Raw genomic sequence first — 22637 nt, forward strand, 5'->3', positions numbered from 1 at the left:
CAGAGTACGTGGCAATAGCTGAAGCTAGAAAGAAGATGATATGGATGACAGACTATCTAGAAGAATTAGGTAGGAAGCAGTGCAAGAAGATCCTTTATACAGATAGTCAGAGTGTCATACAGTTGGTGAAAAACCCAGTCTATCATTCAAGGACAAAACACATTAGAAGATGATACCACTTCACTCGCAGGTTAGTGGAAGAAGGCGATGTGTTTGGAGAAGATAGAGAGCGCAAAGAATCCAGCAGACATGTTGACAAAATGTGTTGATGTTGGAAAATTAAGTTTATGCAAAGCCTTAATTGGTATGGTGCAGTGATCGTTTGAGAATGAAATTCTTGGTTGACTGGATCAATCTCCAAGTGGGAGAATTGTTAGGTTATGGAGCCTTCTCCTTATTTATAGCTTGGTCAACGGTTATATCCGGTAAAGCTATATTTGGTAAAGCTATATATAGTAAAGCTATATATGATAAAGTTATATCCGGTAAAGCTATATATGGTAAATAGCTATATATAGTAGATGACTAAATCTGGTAAAGCTATATATAGTAAACTAAACCATATATATATCCCGTCCGATAGAGCTTTGAAAATGTACTTTCTATTCTCTGTACTCTCTCTTGTTGTACATACCTGAAATCATCAATAAAAAAAAATCCTTTTAGCCAGAGTTCTCCTTGCACTTTTCTCTATCCTGTTCTTTGTGTTCATCTAGATCGAGTGTGTGCGTTGTTGTGCGATCCTAACAACTGGTATCAGAGCTAACGACTGGTATCGATCCCAACATAGATAAGAGTGGCAAAAATAGGCTTGTTGAAGGGCCAGATAAGACCCCGGGCCTTAACCTCAAAATTTAGGAGATCAGATAAAAGCCAATCTCCTCCTTCACCATAGCCAATCTAATTAAGTAGATTTTTGAAACAAAGTAATTGTATAAAGATATTTCTTCTTTGGAAAGTAGGAAGGAGATAGAAGAGGTGACGTTCAGATGATGACAATAACCCATATGTCCTTATTGGACAATTGTGCCTCATACACCCTTTTAAAAAGTTGAGAAAACAAGCATTTAAATTATTTAAATGAGGGAAAGGTTCCATGAATGAGAATATTGTTACTAAGGTTACCCTAGATAAATATTACCTACCTCTGGTCTACGGGTTTGGCAAATCAAGAATTTGATACATAAACATAGGCTCTCCTTCTTTAAATATTTGTTGCGCCCGTTGAAAAATAGAGTAAGAACTAATAGCATCAGTGAGACGTCAAAGATATCAACCGACCTATCTGGCATTCCTGGTAAGAGCATCCTTTCATTATGATGGGGGATTTGACAAAAACGTCATTTGGTCTAATAATCTCTCCTGGTGTAGTGAGTCCGTCGTCGTCATCTAATATTTATAGAAATCAAAGAAAAAGGAAACGTCCAATTGTTACAATGTTATATATTCCAAACATGAAGAACACGATCTTCAAAATGGCCTAAAAGAGAATAGGATCAAAATTCCAAAACCTTTGTTAGAGTGGTAAGTCGTCTTCAGAGAAAAAATCGACGCAGTGTGCCAACATGGACGTTGGGACACGAAAGGGGGTGGATTAGAGGGTCTCACATCAATTGAAGAAGGGAACGAGTGCCAGTGAGAACGCTGGCCTCCAATCGGGGCGGATTGTGAGATCCCACATCGATTGGGGAGATAAATTAAGTATTATTTATAAGGGTGTGGAAACCTCATTCTATGAGACGCATTTTAAAAACCTTGAGGAGAAGTCCGGAAGGGAAAACCCAAAAAGAACAATATTTGCTAGCGGTGGGCTTGGGCCGTTATAAATGATATCCAGATACCCGACGATGTGCCAGTGAGGAGGTTGAGCCCCGAAGGGGGTAGATACGAGGCAATGTGCTAGTAAGGACACTGGGACACAAAGAGGGGTGGATTAGGGAGTCCCACATCGATTAAAGAAAGGAACGAGTGCGAACAAGGACGGTAGGCCCCGAATCAGGGCGGATTGTGAGTCCCACATCAGTTGGGGAGATAAATTAAGCATTATTTACAAAGAAGACCAACAATTTTCGTTCTTTTTCCTAAGAGATCGATGCCAAGTGTGCTTCACAACCAGTGATTCCGCATACATATGTCACTCGCAACTAACTTGGCCTCGTTGTATTTGTAAGTAAATAGATCTGTGTTGTAGGTACGTCTGAGACATTACAACACCGTAGGAGCGTGAGACAAGCCAAGTAGGACTCACAATGAATTGAGGAGAAAGGAAAACGGCGATGGAAATGACATCAGCGAGTTTGAAATCACGAAAAAGTTGTGGGGGAGAAGAATGACCCACCAGCTCCTCCCCTTGACACATGTTGTGCCTGCAACCAACGACTCCCTTCAGGTTTGTCGGCTTGACTCAGCTCGGCTTGGGCTGACAATTCTCACATGGTTCCTTACATTTTTTTACCCTTCTGGAGCTGATATTGACCTTTTTTTTAATTGAAGGTCAATATAAAGCCCGATTTCAAAATATAAGTTAAGTTTTGCTAAGAAATTAGAATTACTAAGGAAATTAGATGATTTTTCTAATAGGGCGCACATCGACGTCACTTGGGCAACTTCGAGAGACGTAATCAAGCATTCGTATTTAGGGAGAACGACGGCTAAGGCTAACCAAGTAAGTGGTCTTACTATCGTCTCAGTCGGAAGACTTTCCTTATGACTAGTGACACATGCCTAGTGGTCCTGGCACGTGTCATTTATGCTTTATGTTATGTGATGATGTAATGATTTTGTATGATGATGTGACGAGATTATGTGATGATGTTTGAATGGTATTATATGATGATGTAATGATGCTATATGATGGTGTAATGATGTATATGATGATTTGAGATGATGACATGACGATGACATGATAATGATGATGAGATAACTTAATAGGATAATGTAAGATGCATGATGATGAGATGACTTGATATGATGATGGGAATAAAGCCTCATGTGGTTGAGCCACGCTAGACCTTACATACGTGAAAATAAAAAATGCTTATACTTCATTTGTTGTAACACTAAATCAGAAGCATGCAACACACGAATAAAAACAAGAAAAGTACCTAAACTTCAAAAGAATCGCTCGAGACCATTAAGTGTTAAAAAATAAGCATGTTAGCACCATGAGCAATCAAACAATCACGTTCCATTTCTCCTACTCGAAGTCTTGAGAAATAGAGCAATACAAGGTGCAATGCATGAATAAAAACAAGAAAAGTACCTGAATTTCAAAAGGATCGCTCGAGACCATTAAATGTCCAAAAATCAACATGCTAGCACCATAAACAATCAAACAACCATGTTCCATTTCTCCTGCTCATAGTCCTGAGAAATAAAGCAACTACAACTGAGGAATAAAAACAAGACATCTCATCATCCATGGCTTGCTTCCACTTGGTTGTATTCTCCAACTATAGGATTTCATCAAAGGACTTTGGTTCCCCTTCATAGTAAGCAATAGATAGTATAATGAAAGTGAATACCTATTTGATATTCTAATAGTCTTGGATGATCTTCTCAACATCTACTCATGTGTCACTTGCTCCGCTTCTGATTCCTCAGCAACATTCTCAGAAATTTCTTGAGTATCTGCAACAACATCACCCTGTGAATTATTCTGCAACTCAACCTCAACTCCCACTTGCTTCGTTGTCTCGGAACCTTTCTTCAATTATTTGACAGTCTTTGTGAAACTAACTCGTTTCTGCTTGCTCATAACACAATTCTCACCAGGATTCATATCAACAAATTTCAGACCTTCCAAAACTCATTTCACAGCCAGCATCTTCATTTCATTAATGCTCATATGTCCAAGTCTATTATGTCATAGACTTGAATTTGAAGCACTCTCAGCAACAGGTGTTATGTTTATACACCGTGCAGTGGCGTATAGGGTTCCAGATTTTGTGCCACGAGCTACCACTATGGCACCCTTCACAATCTTCCACAAACTCTTTCCAAACTCAGCTGCATAACCTGTGCTATCCAAATGACCAATAGAGATCAGGTTCTTCTCGAGACCAGGAATATATTTGACATCCATTAATGTCCATTGATTTTCTGCTGAAGTTTGTATGCAAACATCTCACTTTCCTTCAATCTCCAAGGTTTTGTTGTCGGCAAGATACACCTTCCCAAAAAATTTTAATTTGAAATTTTGAAATAATTCCTGATTTGGAGATGAATGAAACGATGCACCTGAATCCAAAATTATAAGGACTAGGCTGACTCGATGACTCTAAAAGATGGGTAAATTTTTCGCGAAATAAAACAATTAAAACTTAAAATATAATTTACATTATACCGCGCACACATTAGTAATTTAATGTATGACATAATGGTTAAAACACAAAATAAGGAATGGACACAAAAAAATTTTAAAACAAAAAGGTTGAGGACGACCAATGAGGTTTGTCTATGGCACCTGCTCTAGAGTCCGCTACCGACCTCGACCAGCTCCTTATCACCTGCAAAAAAATGGAGAATAAGGAATGAGTACAAAAACTCAGTAAGTAGCCTACTTGTAGGCTCTTAATCGTGTCCTTGATATGCTAAGGTACCACATTCTTTATTCTTGTCTTGTTCTTGTTCCTATTTTGTTCTTGTTGTAAGTACTTAGGCCCTCTAGTTCTTGTTCTTGACTTGGGGCTCTTACTTTGATCTATCCTAAAGACCTTGGTCCTTGAATTCTAAAACCTTGGTTTTCCTTTAAGGGCGTTAGTACTATGGTTCTTGGTTCTTGGTTTTTGGTCCTTTGTTCTTGGTTCTTTCCTTAGAATTAGGATCTTGATCCATGTTCTAGTCCTTGATCTTTCACTTGTTCTTGGTACTTTCTAGGTTCTTGTTCTGTTCTTGGTTCGTTCTCTAAGACACTCCCCCTAGGATTTATGACACAACCATGCGCCTGACAATCCTGTGTCCAAGGCTTCATGCGTTCCAAGCAACGTTGTCTTAACCCGCATCTTAGGGCTTGCCCTTCGATACGATCTACTTAACTTATGTCCAAGGCTTCATAACGTTCCAAATGGCATAGTATGAAAACCTAAATCCAAGGCTTCTTAGATTTCAAGCGATGTAGTCTAATCCTACATCAAGGGCTTGCCCTATGATACAATCTGAATACCTATGCTCAAGCTTCATGCATTCCAAGCAGCGTAGTCTAAGTCATGAGCATGTTGTATCATGGGAGGTCTAAGGAGGTTTTTGATTTGTGGCTAAGGTAACTTGCTCTATTCTTGTTCCATCGTGGCCCTAGACTACTCCCCATGATAGATCATAAAGGTCACGTGCTCGGTACATACATGAACATGGCATCCTGCAAATCTTTTGGGTACCCGTAACATAGTGCAGGGCATCTCTTCTAGGTGAGGGAAACATGAGGCCAAACATGACATCCTGCAAAGGATACATGGTGAAGAGCATCCCACCTAGAAGAGGAATTCTTAGAGCAACTACAAGGTGCACGCAAAAATAAAAATAAGAAAAGTACTTGAACTTCAAAATGATCGATCGAGATCATTAAGCGTCCAAAAATCAGCATGCTAGCACTATAAGCAATAAAAAAAATCACTTTCCATTTCTCCTACTCCTAGTCCCGAGGAATAGAGCAACTAAAAGGTGTAACACAAGAATAAAAACAAGAAAAGTACCTGAACTTCAAAAGGATAGCTCGAGACCATCAAGCATCCAAAAATCAGCAAGCTAGCACCATAAGCAATCAAACAATCACGTTCCATTTCTCCTACTCGTAGTCCTGAAAAATAGAGAACCTACAAGGTGCAATGCAGGAATAAAAACATAAAAAGTATCTAACTTCAAAAGGGTCCATCGAGACCATCAAGCGTCCAAAAATCAGCATGCTACCACCATAAGCAATCAAACAATCATGTTCCTTTCTCCTACTCGTAGTCATGAGAAATAGAGAAACTACAAGGTGCAATGCTAGAATAAAAACAAGAAAAGCACCTAAACTTCAAAAGGATCGCTCGAGACCATCAAGCGTCCAAAAATTAGAATGCTCTCAATTTTGGAAGGATGACTATGTGTGGATGCTCTCAATTTTTCGTTCACTACTCATTTTCCACACAATTTTGGAGCTGATGGGGCAGAATGATAGGGACATCTTTAGCTCTCAATTTCTTCCTAAAATTTTCTCCTCTCATTGTCATTAAGCTAATGGTATCCTTTAATTTGAGTTTAAACATCAATGAGCGAAGAATTTGGAGGGTTTTTTTTCCATTCATAAAAAAAAAAAATGGACCTTAGTTTTAGATTTGAATTTTAGCAGTTGGATCTAAAGCATCTCGAACCTTCTTCAACATACTCAAATTTAAGCTCAATTCAACCATCGAATTTAAAGATATGAATGGTTTTCTAAACCTATCTAGTTTAAGCATTTTAAAATTTCTTAATTACTAAGAATTAAAAAATATGTTTAAAAATTAGAAAATGATCATTTTGTTGTTTATGCTTACTTTTTCCTCTCTAAACCTTATTCAAACTTCGTAGGTTCTAATGAAAACTTGTAACATACTTAAAAGCTCCTATTTTTGTTTGGGTCTCTTAATCTTTTCCTTAAATTTTTTAAATTTTTAGTGGGTACCTTAAATTACTCGAGTTAACTTGGAGTATTACACCCGAGTACGTGATTGGTTCTAGAGGGGAGGCAAAATATTTTGTTTACAACAATCTTTGCATTAGTAATCTAACGCATACATTATGATTCCCACATGAATACTTGTTTAGAAGAATTAAGTTGTGAAATCCGGATTCAGCCATTTGTGCTTACTCCCACACACAGCCGCAGGGATGGATCTTAAAGGTAACATCGCCCCTATTGCCCTAATTGCTTCTAATTTCGTTTTCTTTGACGCCTTTTTCTCTTGGCGATACGGTATCTTCCAATTTCACCTTCCTGCATTTCCATCGGCTTGTTTTTTATCTCCTCTGTTTCGTTTGCGTCGTTTGTTCTTATTGTTCTGCATTTTTATGGGTTGTGATTTTAATTCTGATTAATGGCTTTGTCTGGAGTTGGGAAGTGCTGAAAGAATGTGGTTCTTATAAAATTAATGACCTAATTTATTGAGAGATGAACAAGAACACAGTTTCTGATGCCCAACTTTGTCCTTGTGTTCCGATGGATCGTCTTCTGGGCCTTATGAATTTCTCGACCTGTTCGGATGATGAGGTAGGCGAAAGTGGTAGAGTGTCCAATATGGTAGGGTTCCCTTCAACACCGTATTGAGTTCATGGATGATCATTGCATTCCCAGGTAAAATAGGTATTGGTTTTGGTTTAGTGTCCCAATGTTTCCCTAAAAGTCTAGTGCAGTTCAAGGAATTTGGTTGTTTCTTGGGTCATCTTGTTGCTTCTATGTGCCATATTCACTGTCATGAAATTAGATGTTGCTGACTACGAAGCTATAGGAAGCTCAAGTCCCTGCTTGTATAAGAAACTCAAAAAAAAGCTAGTCAAATACAAACACTCACTGATTGCCACATAAATAGGAAGACGAACATGTGTGATCAATTTACGACTAAATTTCAAGGACCAAATCAAAACTTTTGGAAGCCTAGAATCTCTTGAAAGCTTTTGAACTTGGAGACAATTGAAACTTAAATAAAATCCTGGGGTGTTTTTTTTAAAGAGTTTTTTTGTCGGTTGATGTTAATGAATCTGTAACGACCCAGGTCCCCCGCTAGCAAATATTGTTTTCGTTGGACTTTCCCTCTTAGGCTTCCCCTCAAGGCTTTAAAACGCGTCTACTAGTGAAAGGTTTCCACACTCTTATAAAGGGTGTTTCGTTCTTTTCCCCAACCAATGTAGGATTCTCACAAAATCTATTCAGTAAATGTATAAATCTGATTTTGGGTAACATTTGTATTTTAATTCACTTTATGATATTAATAATTATTTTGTTTATGGGAAAAAGGAGAATGTACATGTGAGGCAGTCTGAAATGATTACTTCTATTGTATCTATTTTGTTGTATATTTTCTAGTTAAATTGGCTACTCTATTATTGTGACACAACCTTTTTTTAATTCAAAACAATATAGTTTAAAAATAACGTATAAATGGTTAGTCAAATTATTATTATTATTATTATTTCCAGAGCTGAAAGAATGTTGTAATATTGATGGTTCTTATAAACTTAATGGCCTTGATTTTGTTTCATACAATCAGGAGGAGATAAGGAGAGAATGGCGATGGAAGGAGTTGCTTCTATTGCACTTTTGCCTTGTGGCTCTGTCTCTGGCCACTTCATTCAACTTCCTCACTTCGTCTGCTATGGCCTACACGGCACCGGTACCCTTCACACCCATTGTCCCTGCTCTCTGCCTTTCATTCTTTTAAATTTATCAATGTTTTCTTACAAATAGCATTTGAAGTATAACTATGAAACATGGTTGGTGGGTTCGGTATTTGTGGAAACAGTCTGAAACAAGGTTGAAACATCGGTTTTTAGAAGAGCGAGAGCAAACAGGTTAGGGAAATTAAAGGTTCGAGGAAATTGTTGGTTTTGCTAATCGTTGAAACGATAAGATTTCTTTGTATGGTTTTGGTAACGAACATTGTGATTGACGTTCCGGTGTTGGTAGGGTACTTTGTTTTCACAACCCTTTTTAGTCTTAACAGGAACGGAACTCGCACCTGAGTACTAATCCTTCTTTTTGAATGCATGGTTTTTATCTTTTCCCCCTTAGTTTACTTTACATTGGTGTTGTGCAATCTTTAAGTTTGCTAATAATTTTAGTGTGACATATTTGTGTTCCAGAATTGGAATGTGAAAGAGAGTGTAGCAGAGGTGAGGATTACCGCTTGATCAAGCTCACAATTACGAACTACAATGTATGTATGATATGTTTTTCCTCTTTCCTCAGCAACCTATATTATTAAGTTGTTCGTTCACATTCCTATCCTTTTGCATCTCCATTTCCATTTTGTGTTGTACTGCCAGAACAAGCAAGAACGAACTGTCGTTGTTGAACGTAGAGGCCATGATGCTGCACGGTTTCGCAGCATCGTTCATGCTCATGGGTAAGTCTCAAAATTGCTATACAAAACTTATTTCCCGATTGATTCTTCTTCAGTTTGATGAGAACTTCAAGAATTCTCGTCTCTATTCCTCATCGTCTTGAATGTTTGAGCTGAGCTATGTTTATAAATATTGACATCTTGTTTGAAGTAATTGTACGTTTGGATTTGATGAACATCAGTAAGTTTATTATCTCTGTTGTAGACAGTTGGGAAGAGGATGTAGTGAAAATGGTTGAAAAAAAGCATGGAAAGAATGACATAATGATTTCGTTCGAGTGTCAAACGTTGAAGTCTGAGCAAGCGGCTGAGGATCATATCAGACAGTTTATTCCCAAATTAGTAGGACAAGACGCTGTGGGTACGTGTACCCAAATTCTCCAATACCAATTTTATTATGAACCCTATTTTTATAATTGAAAAGAAACAAAAATTCTCACTGAATCTTTGATTGCACAGTTAACGTGGGGCCAATGAGCATCAGAGGATTGGATTTTGAAGCAGAGGAGCAACCAGGAGAGTGACGCAACAATTCGAAACATTTTGAGTAAGACTTTTTTCAACCCATGGCTTGTAAATCAAGGTCTAACCCAGACTTCCAACAGAATTTTTTTCTTTAATGTCGTTTTTCGATCAACAACGTCACTAACTTAAAAAAGAAAATGTAGAAAGGAGTGAGTATACTTATACTCAATAAGCAATCTACTTGTAGACCTTCATCGCATGCTTATCCTACTAGGTATCTATGGGCTTTTCTCTAGAGTCTGTGAAGTTCGAGCCTTGTCTCTACCGTTAGTTAAGCATTTGGGGAGACCTCGAAGTTCTCCCGAGAAATTCTCTGGTCTTAATTTGCTCCTAGGGGTTTGTACAAGTTGTCCAACTTTTCTATTCTTTGACTTAACTAGCATGTTTTGCCTATGCAACAAAATAATCGATAGTTTAGGTTGATGAGCTACCTCATAAAGTTCTTATGGGACATTAGAGTGTTGAACATCTACCAGGGAAGATTATCGAACCCTCCGAGATGACCACAAAGTTGTCTTAGTTGGAGGGGTGGGGTGGGGGGCAACTCTGAGTATGCCGACTAGCTATCTATGTGGCCCCAACCCTCCTCTCTGGATAGGTTTATATGGATAGGTTTATAGGATTGTGGCCCTGAACGAGACTCCTAACCATATCAATATAGTTTGGGAACCTAATCCTCTTGATGTATTACCTTGACCGACCTAGGCCTTACTCACAATACTGGTATTAGAGTGGTATCATAATCTAAAGCATGATATTCATAGTCTAAACCGTTGTGCAAGCTTATTAGGGAGATAATCATATCAATCACCTAAAGCACCAAAATTATAATATGAACATTCATGCAAGCTCAACAGGAATTAGGGACATAGCATCCATCAATCACCGGATTAGGGACAAAATATCCATCAATCACCGACAGCACATATCATAATCATTCATCCTCCTTAACACAACAAAAAGCATTTAAAACAACTTTCATCTCAAAATCTTGTTCAAAGAGCATTTTGGTAATTTCATATATTCATACATAGCTTGTCCAAATTGTCCCTTGTATATTCCCTTATTAGCTTTATGCCAAGTATAAAAATCAACATGCATTTCGGAATATCATGCATATAATGCATTCTCATCTAAAATTAACTTTTTCAAGTCTTAGAGATGCATATTCTAACCACCTAAGGCAATAAATGCTCACGTAATAAGCTGTCCTAGCAATCCCTACAAGTACTTGTTGTATCTAAATCAAGTGGTTTGCTTGAGAATCGAGTAATGTTAAAATAACTCACTAAATTGACAACATGAAATTTTAATACTAGACATATATGACATACTAAGATTATATATGAATTTTAGTGCTTATTAGATAAGCATAAATATCTAAACCAAGTAATGACTATAATGTCTCTAACTTACCTTTGGCTCGTAACTCAAATGACCTCCAAATGTCATAAAACTTTAGAGGTCTTATTTAATGATGAGGTCTTATTTAATGATGGGTAAGTAAGTAAAATTTTAGAATCTTTAAATCATGTTTGAAGCTCAAACCAAGTTTAGGGTGACTATGACTAAAATGCCCTGAGGTTCCTTTAAGATATTTCAAGGTTCAAACATGCTCCAAATAACTCAAGGATTTAAATAAAGCCTATTTATAAGGACACGAAGAATTATCCAAGGTTTTAAGATGTTTGAATCAAGTATAGAACCTAAACCAAGTTAGGGGTAAAGTTAAAGTTTAAGAAAAATGATGAATTTACCCATAATAGACATTCATGATCTTTCTAGAACTTCAACGAATATGATGATCTTTATGATGCAATGAACGACATATAGATGTTGTCATGAAATGTTCAAAACTATAAGTTTGGAATAGAACTTAAGAAGGTATATTAAGACTTATGTCACACGAATAACTCTAGAAGCAAAAACCTAAGAACTCAAGAAAATCAAGAAAGCATTCTAAGGACAAGAACCATGAAAACTCACCACACAAGCCCTGTGTCCACTGAGGCAAGAAGAATGCTAATAGTCACTTAAGAACAAAGGATTGATGTCCTCAGACTCATAACACAAGAAACCCTAAACCTCTAACAACACAACTTGTTAATGACTCAAACTACGTCACTTGAAACCTAAGTAGCTTTGGATGTAGACTTTAGACTGCATTGGTGGAAACGTAAGAAGCCTTGGATGCAAGTTTCAGACTATGCCGTTCGGAGCATATGAAACCTTGAGCATAGGTTTTTAGACTGCATTGTTTGGAACGTATGAAGCCTTGGACGTAGGTTTCAGACTACAATGCTTAAAAACCATGGACTATCCTAAAGCTTATTATGAGATAACATCCTGATTACTAAAAATCAAGTGCTAACTTAGAGCTCATCTTAGTTTAAGGTAACGACTTGATTACTTAAAAATTAAGGTCTAATCCTAAACATAACATAAACTTATAAAAAAACTCTATCGTGGTACTTAATAATTTTCCCGGCCTTAAACGGGTTCATTAAGGTGCATAATTCTAGGTTAATTAATAGGAGCATTCTAGTCCTTTTCCTCCTATAATGAACCCTTCATAGCAATATGTGCGTAATTCAAAGTATCATAAGGACATAACATTTTCCTTCAACATTCTAACAAAATCGTGAATCTTGGTTAAGGAGTTGTTAGGGGTAGTCTTGTCCTTTTTCCTTAATCATTAACTCATACCCCTAAATTTCGCTTTGATAAAAGAGATTATTATTGAAATCTTAAGTAGATTATGTACTTAAACCTAGGTTTAAAATTTTGAGTCATTTAGAGAGTGTTTGGACCTGAAATGTCTTATAGAAATTTTAGGGGCATTATGGTCATCTACCACCTTAAATTTAACCCCAAACATGATCCATGGTCTTAAAACTTTACCTAATCCTTTAACATCATAAAATAAGACTTATTATAAAATTTCATAATATTTGGAGGTTATTTGAATCAGGAACGAAATGTATTTAACATAAGGGCATTGTGGTTATTTTGCTTTCATACTTGATTTAGCTACTCAACTTTATCCAATGCCACCAAACTACTCATATAAACTTAACATATCATATTATACTTAGAATTTAAATTTTATGGATAGCGGAGTTTGTTTAGTGGGTTATTTTAATGTTACTTGATTTTCGAGCAAAACGCTCGATTTAGGTCCTTAACTCATGGTTTTTTTTCCTTATTTCTCCCATATTCCTTTAAATCTACTTAAATTAAGGTCTTTAATGAAATCCAAGTGAGTCCCACAAGTATTTTTTAAGAAAAGTTCAAGATAGCTACTTACCTCTTAGTTCGTGTTTGGGGCCTCAATTCTCGAGCTTCTAGTATCCGATTTACTCCAAAATTTGTTTGACAACTTTCTTAGGGAGTCAAGTTTCTATGACCATTGAAAATTTTATGAGAGTCCGTCCGAAATGAGGTTAATTTTGAGGGAAAAAAAACAAAGTAGTAGGTTAAGTTTAATCAGCCACATCATCGTCTTCTTCCTTGGATGGGAAGAAGACGTGTGTTGTCGTTACAAGCTATCCTTATCCTTGAAACTCGTCTTTCTCACCCTTCTACAGTGTCTTTTTGTCCTTGATTTCTTCATGAAACTTAAAGATGGAGTATCAAGGAAGAGTGAGAGATTATTTTCTTACCTTCTCGTGCACTGTGGAGTAAGTTTATCAGGATTTGTTATTCTCACCGGAGTTCAAACCCAAACTTTCTTTATTGGACAATCGACTCTAGAGCTTTTCCAAGACTCAATTTTTTCAAAAAAGTTCTTCCTTATAGAACTTAAGTCGATTCAAATGTAGATTCTGTTCATCTTGGTTTGCTTCATATAGACCTTATCAAACTTTGTGTCCCACCACTTAAAATGTAAGAAATTTTTGTGTAGGTTTTAGACTGTATCGTAGAGAACGTATGAAGTCTTTTATGCAAGTTCAGACTACATCCCTTTGAACACATAAAGTCTTGGACATAAGTTTAGGCTGTGTTGCTTGGAACACATGAAGCCTTTGAGACAAGTTATCAAGTTCATGTCTTGTACTATAAATCCTAAGGAAAGAGTCTTAGGCAACAAAATTACAAGAAAAGTGTCTTAGGGAACAAAATGAGAATAAGAACAAAAACTAGAGACAGGAACCAAGAACAAGACTAAGAAAAATGATAAGGACCAAGGATAAAAAGGAAACTAAAACATAGATCAAAATCCAATTTCTTAAGACTAAAAACTAAGGATAAAAACTCTAGAATCCAGAACCAAGATCCTTAAGCTAGACAATGACAAGAACTCAATAATAGAATCTAAGGGCATAAGTTTTCCGGATAAGAACAAGAACATGACAAGTAGTGTGATACCCTAACAAATCTTAAGGACACGATTAAGAGTTCATAAGTACGCTACTTACTGAGTCTTTGTACTCATTTCATATTTTCTGTGTTTTTAATGTAACTAAGGAGCTGGTCGAGGTCGGGAGCGGACTCTGGAGCAGGTGTTATAGACACATCACACATATTGTGATAAGACAATCTTAATTCTCAGCACCGATCCAAGCTTTTGTTGAAACAAGAACGCTTGAATCAAAGAAAAATTCGAATCAACAAAGAGATAAGGCTAGAATTAGATTACCTCTCAAGATCAAAGATCTAGAAACAAGATTTGGACCTTATTCTAAATTGAGTCACTTCACCATCAAACTTGATTAAGGGTGAATTGAATGACTAAGATGCAATCTACCACAAGAATTTCTTTAAACTTAGAAATGACAAAGACATGCTTAAATTTCTAAGGGTGAAAGTCTCAACTTGACAGCTAAATTTCATTCATAAAAAAACGGTCATTTAGATATTAATTTGTGGTATTTATAGTCTCTCCAAAAGAAACTTCAAACTCTTCAAATGTAAACTAAATAAGTAAGTGACCACGATTGGTAAGTTATCCAACTGACCTTTAAATGTCAAACTAGAAAAAGAAGTTAGGATCACTTTTACCACTAACTTTCCACCCTTTTGGCCAAATTATGGAATTAAAAATATCAATGAAGTGCTATTTATAGCAATCGTGTAAATATTTAGTTACCGTTGCCAAGCTCTAAATGGTCCTTTCTCAATCAAATTATCTTCTAACACATGAAAGGAAGGTTGAATCGAGCTTATCCAATTTTTTAGATGAAGATTGAATACACCGTGAACCTTATCATCTTCCCCCTTTTCAAAAGAATTTGTTCTCGAATCAGGAAAATCATCACCTATATAGGTACTGAAGTTAGAATCATTGAAAGTCGAATGTACTAGAAATTCTCCTGGAAGATCAATTTAACAAGCATTAGTTATTAGTACTTTCAAGAACTTGGTAAGGGTCATCCCTTAGATGTAACTTTGTCTTCCTTCGAGATGGAATCGCTCTTTGCGAAAATGTATCCAAACCCAATCATCGGGTTGAAAAATGATTTTCTTCCCTCCTTTGTTAATTCTTTAAACAACTTTAAAATTTTGTTTCTCAATTCTCTCCCTCACCTTCTTCGTACCAGGTTTGGATCAAATCTGCTTGATTGCTCAACTAAAAAAATATTAGAAAGAATTGAAAGCAAATCAAGAGGGTAAGTGAATTAAATCCATAAAAAACGTCAAAATGAGAAAAATGAGTGGAACTATGAATTGTTCTATTATATACAAACTCTACCAATGACAAACATTCCTCCAAAGACTTAATATTCTTACAAATAATAGTCTTAAGAAATGTTTCTAATGTTCTATTAACCGCCTCGGTTTGCCCATCAGTCCGAGCATGACATGTACTTGAAAACATTAACTTTGTATCCAATTTACCTCCAAAATATTTTTTAAAGGTGGCTTACAAATTTAACATCCCTATTACTAACAATAATTCTAAGGACTCCCTCCAATTTTACTACTTACCTAAAGAATAAGTCAAAAACATGTTTTGCATCATCCATCTTGTTGCATGCAATAAAATGAGTCATTTTACTACATCTCTCTACAACAACAAGAATACTATCTTTACCCTTTTTCATGGGCGGACAACTAAGAACAAAATCCATAGACATATTAATCCAAGGTTTGTTAGATATATTCAAAGTTATATACAATTCATTTGGTCGTGATGTAGATTTAGCTTCTTTACATTTAAAATATTGGCTACAAAACTTATGAACATCGTGCATCATCTTCGGTCAAAAGAAGAGTTCATGCAACATATTATAAGTTTTATTATTCCCAAAATGTCTCATTAAGTCACCACCTTGTGCTTCTTTTACAAGCAAATCTCTTAAAGAGCATTTAGGAATACAACGCTTACTTTTCTTAAATAGAAACACATAATAATCATCCATAGCGTTTTTCGCAAGACAAGATGCATAAATAGTGCCAACGGCTCAAATCCAAGAATTGTTGTACTAAAAGAAGCAAATAGATTGTACCTTTTAGATAATGTATCAACACCATAGTATAACTTACTTATATTTGATGACATATGAAAATGTTTCAATAAACTCCACCCACTTTGCATGTTTACGGTTCAGTTTGCTTTGACCCTTAAGATACTTCAAGCTTTCATGATTAGGGTGGATCACAAACTCTCCCGGCCATAAGTAGTGTTGCCACACTGCAATGTACGAACTAAAAAAAATTATTTATAATAGGTAGGATAGTTCAATGTTGCCTCATTTAGTTTTTCACTAAAATACATCAAGGGTTTTCCATCTTGCATCAAAACAACACCTCCGCCCAAACCGCTTGCATTACACTCTATTCAAAAGTTGTATCAAAGTTAGGCAAGACAAGTAATGGTGCATTAGTAATTTCTTCTTACGCTCATTGAATGCATTCTCGCATTTCCCCATTTAAAAACAACATTTGTTTTCTCTAAATCATTCAATGGTGGAGTTATGGTGCAGTTATAGTGCTAAAATCGATTATAAATCTCCTATAGAAGCTATATAACCCATGAAAACTCCGAATTTCACTTGCATTTTTTTGGTGTTGGTTAATCCCTAATTGTTTTAGCTTGCTCTTCATGTACTCCTACTCCATTTTTACGAAGTCAATAGGGTTAACTTTTTTCCCTACAAAAACTAAACTTATTAAAGTTAGCATAAAATTTTTCTTTTCTAAAGGTAATAAAAACTAACTTAACATGTTCTACATGCTCAACCAAAGTCTTCAAATAAATTAAAATATCATAAAAAACACAATAATATGTTTTCCCAAATATTATCTCAAAACATATTCGACATAAATGTACTAGGAACATTAGTTAGCCCAAAAAGCTAACAAGTCATTCATACAATCCAAACTTAGTTCGGAAAGTTATTTTCTATTTATCTCCTATATGCATTTTAATTTGATGATATCCAGATTTCAAATCAAACTTGGTAAATAGAGATGAACCATGAAATTCATCAAGCATATCATCTAGTCTAAGAAAAGATGTCGATACTTTTCCGTCATTTTGTTGATGACTCTACAATCGACACACGTGTCAAGTTCCATCTTTCCTTGACACCAATAAGACTGAGGGCAATGGAATACACTAATATAGTAGCCGAAATAGCGGATTCTCCGACTTCTCTTCAACAAATTTAGTAATGAGCATAACGGCCCTATTGTTCCGATGGAGAGAAGAACCTATGATTAGCTTTTCAAAAACTTTCCAAACCAACAATTTCTTATTTTACTATGTCATGGACTCAAACTTTCTCGTATATAACCCTTCTCCATGGGCTCCTCCCCTTGCCTCAGAATTTCTTTACTCTCAGTTAGATTGGCTTTATACGCTAGTCTTTTAGGAATGACAGCCCCCAGGATGAAATCTATTTTATGTTCAATACTTCCAATGAGAGGTAGTCCTTTAGGGATTTATTGATCGATTTTATATCCCAGACCTTGGTTTTCCATGTTTTAATAAACTTCGAAACGACACTTGGATTTGTCTTTTAGATGCCGTGTTTGTTTTAAATTGCGCAAAATTTTATAATATTTTTAGTGTTAGTCCATGTCACCAACCATGCTTCAAAGCCTAAAAAATTAAGTCGTGACACTCTCGTACTCTCCCCCCGTTCTCATGTCCTCTGACACCTACGATTTTTCTTTCTCTTACGCTGATTTTAAAGTTTTATCTAACAAAAGTTTAAATTATTGAATCTATTAGTTTAGTATTTGTATGTTATACAAATAATATTATCTAAGGCTAATACGAGATGTTGATTTCAAGACAACTTCAAATGTTTGATTGTGTTGATGTTAAACTTATAGAATCCGCTCATGAACTTATTATAATTTTTTGAAGTATAATGAACCAATAGATGTTACTTTGAAAGTTAGTAAACTTCATAGATTGGTTAAGTTGTTGATCTGAACGTTCTTTCTATGAATTTTGGTAACGAGAGTGTAGCAGCAGGGATGAGACTTTTCGCTTGATCAACCTCAAAATTACGAACTATAGTGTATGTATGATATGTTCATATTCCCCACCATCTTGAATGTTTGAGCTATTTTTAAGATGACGTAGTGAGCATGGTTGAAAAAAAGCATGGAAAGTGTTACATAATGATCTGGTGAAGACTCGTATTATAGTTTTGTCACTCTAAGTTATTTGGTGATAGTTTATAAAAGATGGTTAGAACATAAGAACGAGCTTAGAGTAACGACCCTAATGTTTCTTTTAAAATAAGGCTGCTACTACATGTATGTCATGACTATTGTATGCAAAAAAATCATTCGAGACGATTCGCTTTAAATATTGCTATGGACTTAAATGTCTATAGATTCATTTTCAATAGCATCGTAAAAATAACATAGTTGAAAACTAAAAACAAAACATCTCTTATCAAAGTACCTATCCTAATATAAAGATTATGACTTAAATGCAAAAATTTAACTATGATGACTTCATTCCATGACCTCCTCAACGGTTGCCGTCACTTCTCTTGCCTTTACCTGAAAAAAAAAATTTAGAAAAAGTGGCTTGAGTATTTATAAATAGTCAGTAAATAGTCCCTCCAGGAAAATGCAAGCATATGCAATTATGGTTCATAGGAGACCTATCAACTGTTCCTTGTGCTCTACTTTTCAATCGGGGTAGGAATGGATGTGTAGTACTTCTCCACACATGTTCTACCCGTGCGCGCATGAATCCACTAGACAAACTCGTATATGTACTCCCGAGGTCTGACTACGGGCTAGTGCACGCTCATGTTGCCAGAAGCCACAAAGGGAAAGGAGCGTGTATCATATCATAGTGTACATGTCTATACTTATCATATTGGAGAAATATTCCAATGCTCATGACATACAACATGCATGAGGTCTCACAATTTCAAATTATGGTAATCTTATTTCTATTCCTTCCATGACATAATGTTGCTATGAGACATACATATGTATACTCAACATATCTATCATGGCTAATATACATGGCTCATCAATGTCTCATAGGCATAATGGAGCATGCTATCGTATCATACATGACATGATGACATGAACCAAGACATGACATTGATAATGTAATATAAACTTCAGGAAAGATGTGAAGAAAATGTTGTTCAAATTGTCATAAGATATTGCAATTTCCACATTAAAGAAGAATCAAACTTTATTTATTCTTGGATGATTACAAAATTTGGGTGGATGATGATCTATAGGTATGATGTTTTTTTAATATATTTTAAGACTTTTGTCTACTTTAAGGTTACATTTACATAGTAGCTAATTATTGTGATAAAGTAGGAAGTATACCATTCTTAAAATACCACATAGAAGGTCAAGGGTCTTTATTTTGAGGCTATATAAAGCCACGTAGGTTATATTTGTAAAGTAGACTTGGAAAATGTTGTAAGAGGAGCATTTGTGCTTCCTTTTAGCCAGGGCTAAGTTTCTTTGCAATTCTATGTAGTTTAGATTCGATGTTTCAAATCATTCAAGCTTGACAAGATCAATCTTGCTTGTAAAGTGATTCAAATCTCAAATAAATGTTCTTGACTTGAGATATTTGATCAACAATGTAATCCAAGTCTTACTTTCACTTGCGGTGAAATCAAATTGATTTAGGTGTTTTAGCATTTGTGAAATAGAGGTTTGCATATCCAGGTGTTTACGAGGGTTTTTAGATTCAACTGACTAAGGTTTTCTTATCACATGACATACTGGAAATACATGCATCATATAACATTTTTATCATAATGTAAATCATAACATAACATAATGACGCTATAACATCACAAAAATATGACACGTAAAGGACCATAGGTACGTATCAATTATACATCACACAAGCCATTCAACTAACCCCGAGAGCATTCCAACTGTAAAACCACTTGGTTGGTCTAAGCTAGAGTCACTAAGCTCCTTGGTTCTTGCTTCTTAAATTCCAATTCCACCTAAAGAGTTCCACAACCTCGTGTTAAAACATGTTAGCTAAACGACATCAATTAGTATAAAATTTTGGCTTAAAATACTTTAAATTGACTAAACAACAACCATACTAACCTTAAAATGTACTTAATAATGAGGTTCAAAATAGGCAAACTCAGCCGAATGCATTGAGACGAGTCACTGGATTGTGCTAAGCTGAGGCAAGGAGGGGTTACGGGTCACAGTCCAAGTAAGATCGCTGACAAGTTAGGCTCGTGAGTTGGATCTAGGATGTGTTGAGTCTAGGCTTCTGAATGAACTGGAAGTGTTGGGTCGACGTTGGACTGTGCCAAGTGTCATGGTCCTACATTTTTTTACCGAGTGGCATCGTGATCTTGACACGCTCACGACTAGCCTTGAGGGGAATTAAGCCCCATATATATTTTTCGCCCCAGCTTTGTGGCTTCGTCAAACCTTAGGCGAGGTTTGTCTTCGCCAATCGAACATCGCTTGTGCGGAATCCAAGCTTGTTCAACCACACACGCCGCCTGCGCGTGCATGTTCAATCCTCTGTGACACATCCGACTTGCCTCTACACTAGGCCCACTCATTCGGCTCGACCTTGTCTCTACTGGGCCAAGGTCTCTCAGTACAACGTTGCATTTCATCTTGCCATCTCGATCCCCATCGACAGGGTCCATATATCTTGATGCCATCTCGAGTCTCGGGATGTCGTTGGCCATCATAACTCATTTGGTCATGCCATCAAGAATGGGCCTATGTGTCGTTCATCTCATCGGGACTTCCCGAACATCCATCCATCTGGGTTCTATCGAGGCATAGGCCCTCCCGTGCCCATGCTGAGTCATTTACGGATACCGTACCGGATAGCGGATGTATGTAGCAACCTCCAACACGCGGGCTACGGTGCAATACCGGCACACCTGTGCCGCCCGGTACTATCCTTTAAAAATCCATTTCAAAGGAAGTCGCCCGAGACACTCGTTTCTCGGCACGCTGCCCACACGTATGTGCCACAGGGTAGCTCACTTAGGCCACAGGGCCTAGAGGTGGTGGAGAGCTAACACCATGGTACCCCTATAGTACATTTTGAGTCATTTTCATTAACCAGGTGTAGACATGATTTTGATGAGGTGTCATACGGTATCGTGCATTGTCCGTCCGATGTCCGATTGACTCCAAACTTGGCGAGCATTCACATTTCATATGGACGAACTTAAATCCCAAACCGCATGTCCAAATTTCTTCCGAAACCCCGACTTTTGAGGTTAAGGCCTAGGGCCCTACCCGGCCCTTCAACAAGCCTATCTTGTCCTTCATGTCTATTCTGATGTCTCTGTCTTGCCGATGTCTCAACTTGTCTTCAATGCCCACTTTGCGTGGTGGTGTGTTGGATGATGCATCGTCCTCCTCGATTGCATCATGGCACTCTTCTATATTGGCTCGCATATGGCAGGATGGGCGTCTCTTGAAGGACGCCACTTCGCTTGTCATGACGTGAGGGTCACAACCTACTCTCTTCATAGTATGGTTGTGACATTTTCTCCCACTTAACTTAGTCATCGTCCTCGATGACTTACTCGGGTCACAATCATATTACAGATTGTGACATTCTCCCCCACTTAATTTAGTCATCGTCCTCGATGACTTTCTCGAGGCGCATTCGCCCCATTGATTGTGAAATTCTCCCCCACTCAATCTCGGTATCGTCCCAATGACGATCCAAACTCCCTAACCGTTGGCGACTCAACTCGCTGGATTTGGTTGTGTTTCAGAAAAGTATACAATTGTTCAGCACCTAACTATCTTTTGTCATAATGCTCTTCTTGCAGACGTCTTCCGCCAACTTGGGAACAAGTTCGAGTAGATGCTTCTGACTTCTCTTTTGTCATGTGACACCACGTTTTGATTCTTGACTTGGTCAGTTGTTGGGTGAACTTGCCTCCCTTTGGTTTGGTACTACTATCTACGGCTATCTCCCTTCGGACCTATTTCTGTTGTTCGCCCATCTTGGACTCGGCCACCGAGACTCGCAACGTAGACGTGGCTATTCAGTATTTGCCATAGTTGTGGGTGAGGCTGACTCTTTTTGCAGACACTCACCAGATTACTATGGACTTAAAAGGGGCACTTTGCCCTGTTGTGGTCAACTTGGCCTCTGTGTGTGTATCCTCTATGGATCACATAAATTCGTGCACCCCTCGGGGTGGGGCTTGCAAGCCCAGCCACGACACTCTTTCGTCGCGATCACTTCTTCTATTGAGCAAAGTCAAAAACTTTTTTACGGTCTCTTCAATTGTTGCCGGGCAACTCTGTGTACTTTGCCACCTTCGTGTGACTATTGTTGTACTTGAACTTCTAGCTTGATGCTCACTTCTCGAGCGGATATTGGTCTTGACATCTCTTGTGGAGTCATCCACCTTAGGCACAAGGTGGTGGCTTAAGGAATACGCGTGTGCTTGTATGTCCGAGCACCTTTACGGGGTGAGAGACTTATTGATGTTGCTCTCCCCTGCTCGAACTCGGCTACCTCTTTGCAGCAAGGTCGTCCCCCCATAAGGACTTACGTTGTACTCAACTTTTGCACCTGCCCGACGTTTGTCTTTTCTCGACTCTCGGCTTCTCTCCTTGCCA

The 22637-nt window shown here is 37.2% G+C and overlaps 1 protein-coding gene and 1 long non-coding RNA gene across 3 annotated transcripts; one reads left to right on the forward strand and one right to left on the reverse strand.

Annotated features, from left to right (window-relative positions):
• The first annotated feature begins 6685 nt into the window (after positions 1-6685).
• LOC111436977 lies at positions 6686-9790 on the forward strand. Of its 2 annotated transcripts, none has more exons than XM_023074801.1 (6): positions 6686-6862; positions 8226-8348; positions 8818-8891; positions 9001-9080; positions 9287-9438; positions 9537-9739. In XM_023074801.1, the coding sequence occupies exons 1-6, from the start codon at positions 6850-6852 to the stop codon at positions 9599-9601; spliced, it is 507 nt and encodes a 168-aa protein (XP_022930569.1). In that variant the 5' UTR covers positions 6686-6849; the 3' UTR covers positions 9602-9739. The 2 variants fall into 2 exon arrangements, with proteins under 2 accessions (XP_022930569.1, XP_022930568.1); XM_023074800.1 differs by lacking the exon at positions 6686-6862 and adding an exon at positions 6973-7312 and having other exon boundaries at positions 9537-9790.
• A 2891-nt stretch (positions 9791-12681) lies between these two features.
• LOC111436978 lies at positions 12682-21458 on the reverse strand. The gene is made up of 3 exons (XR_002709367.1): positions 21378-21458; positions 16348-16352; positions 12682-12692 (listed from the first exon to the last, which is right to left on the reverse strand). It is a non-coding gene; the product is annotated as an uncharacterized LOC111436978 (long non-coding RNA).
• Positions 21459-22637: the final 1179 nt, after the last annotated feature.

Source organism: Cucurbita moschata, unplaced genomic scaffold, assembly GCF_002738365.1.
Source record: "Cucurbita moschata cultivar Rifu unplaced genomic scaffold, Cmos_1.0 Cmo_Scf00061, whole genome shotgun sequence".
Taxonomy (NCBI): domain Eukaryota; kingdom Viridiplantae; phylum Streptophyta; class Magnoliopsida; order Cucurbitales; family Cucurbitaceae; genus Cucurbita; species Cucurbita moschata.

What these genes read in the sequence shown, in the direction of transcription:
- LOC111436977 (XM_023074800.1), top strand. An exon ending in CTATGGCCTACACGGCACCG is followed by an intron (nt 8,349 to 8,817) that starts GTACCCTTCACA and finishes TTTGTGTTCCAG; the next exon opens with AATTGGAATGTGAAAGAGAG. An exon ending in AGCATCGTTCATGCTCATGG is followed by an intron (nt 9,081 to 9,286) that starts GTAAGTCTCAAA and finishes TGTTGTAGACAG; the next exon opens with TTGGGAAGAGGATGTAGTGA.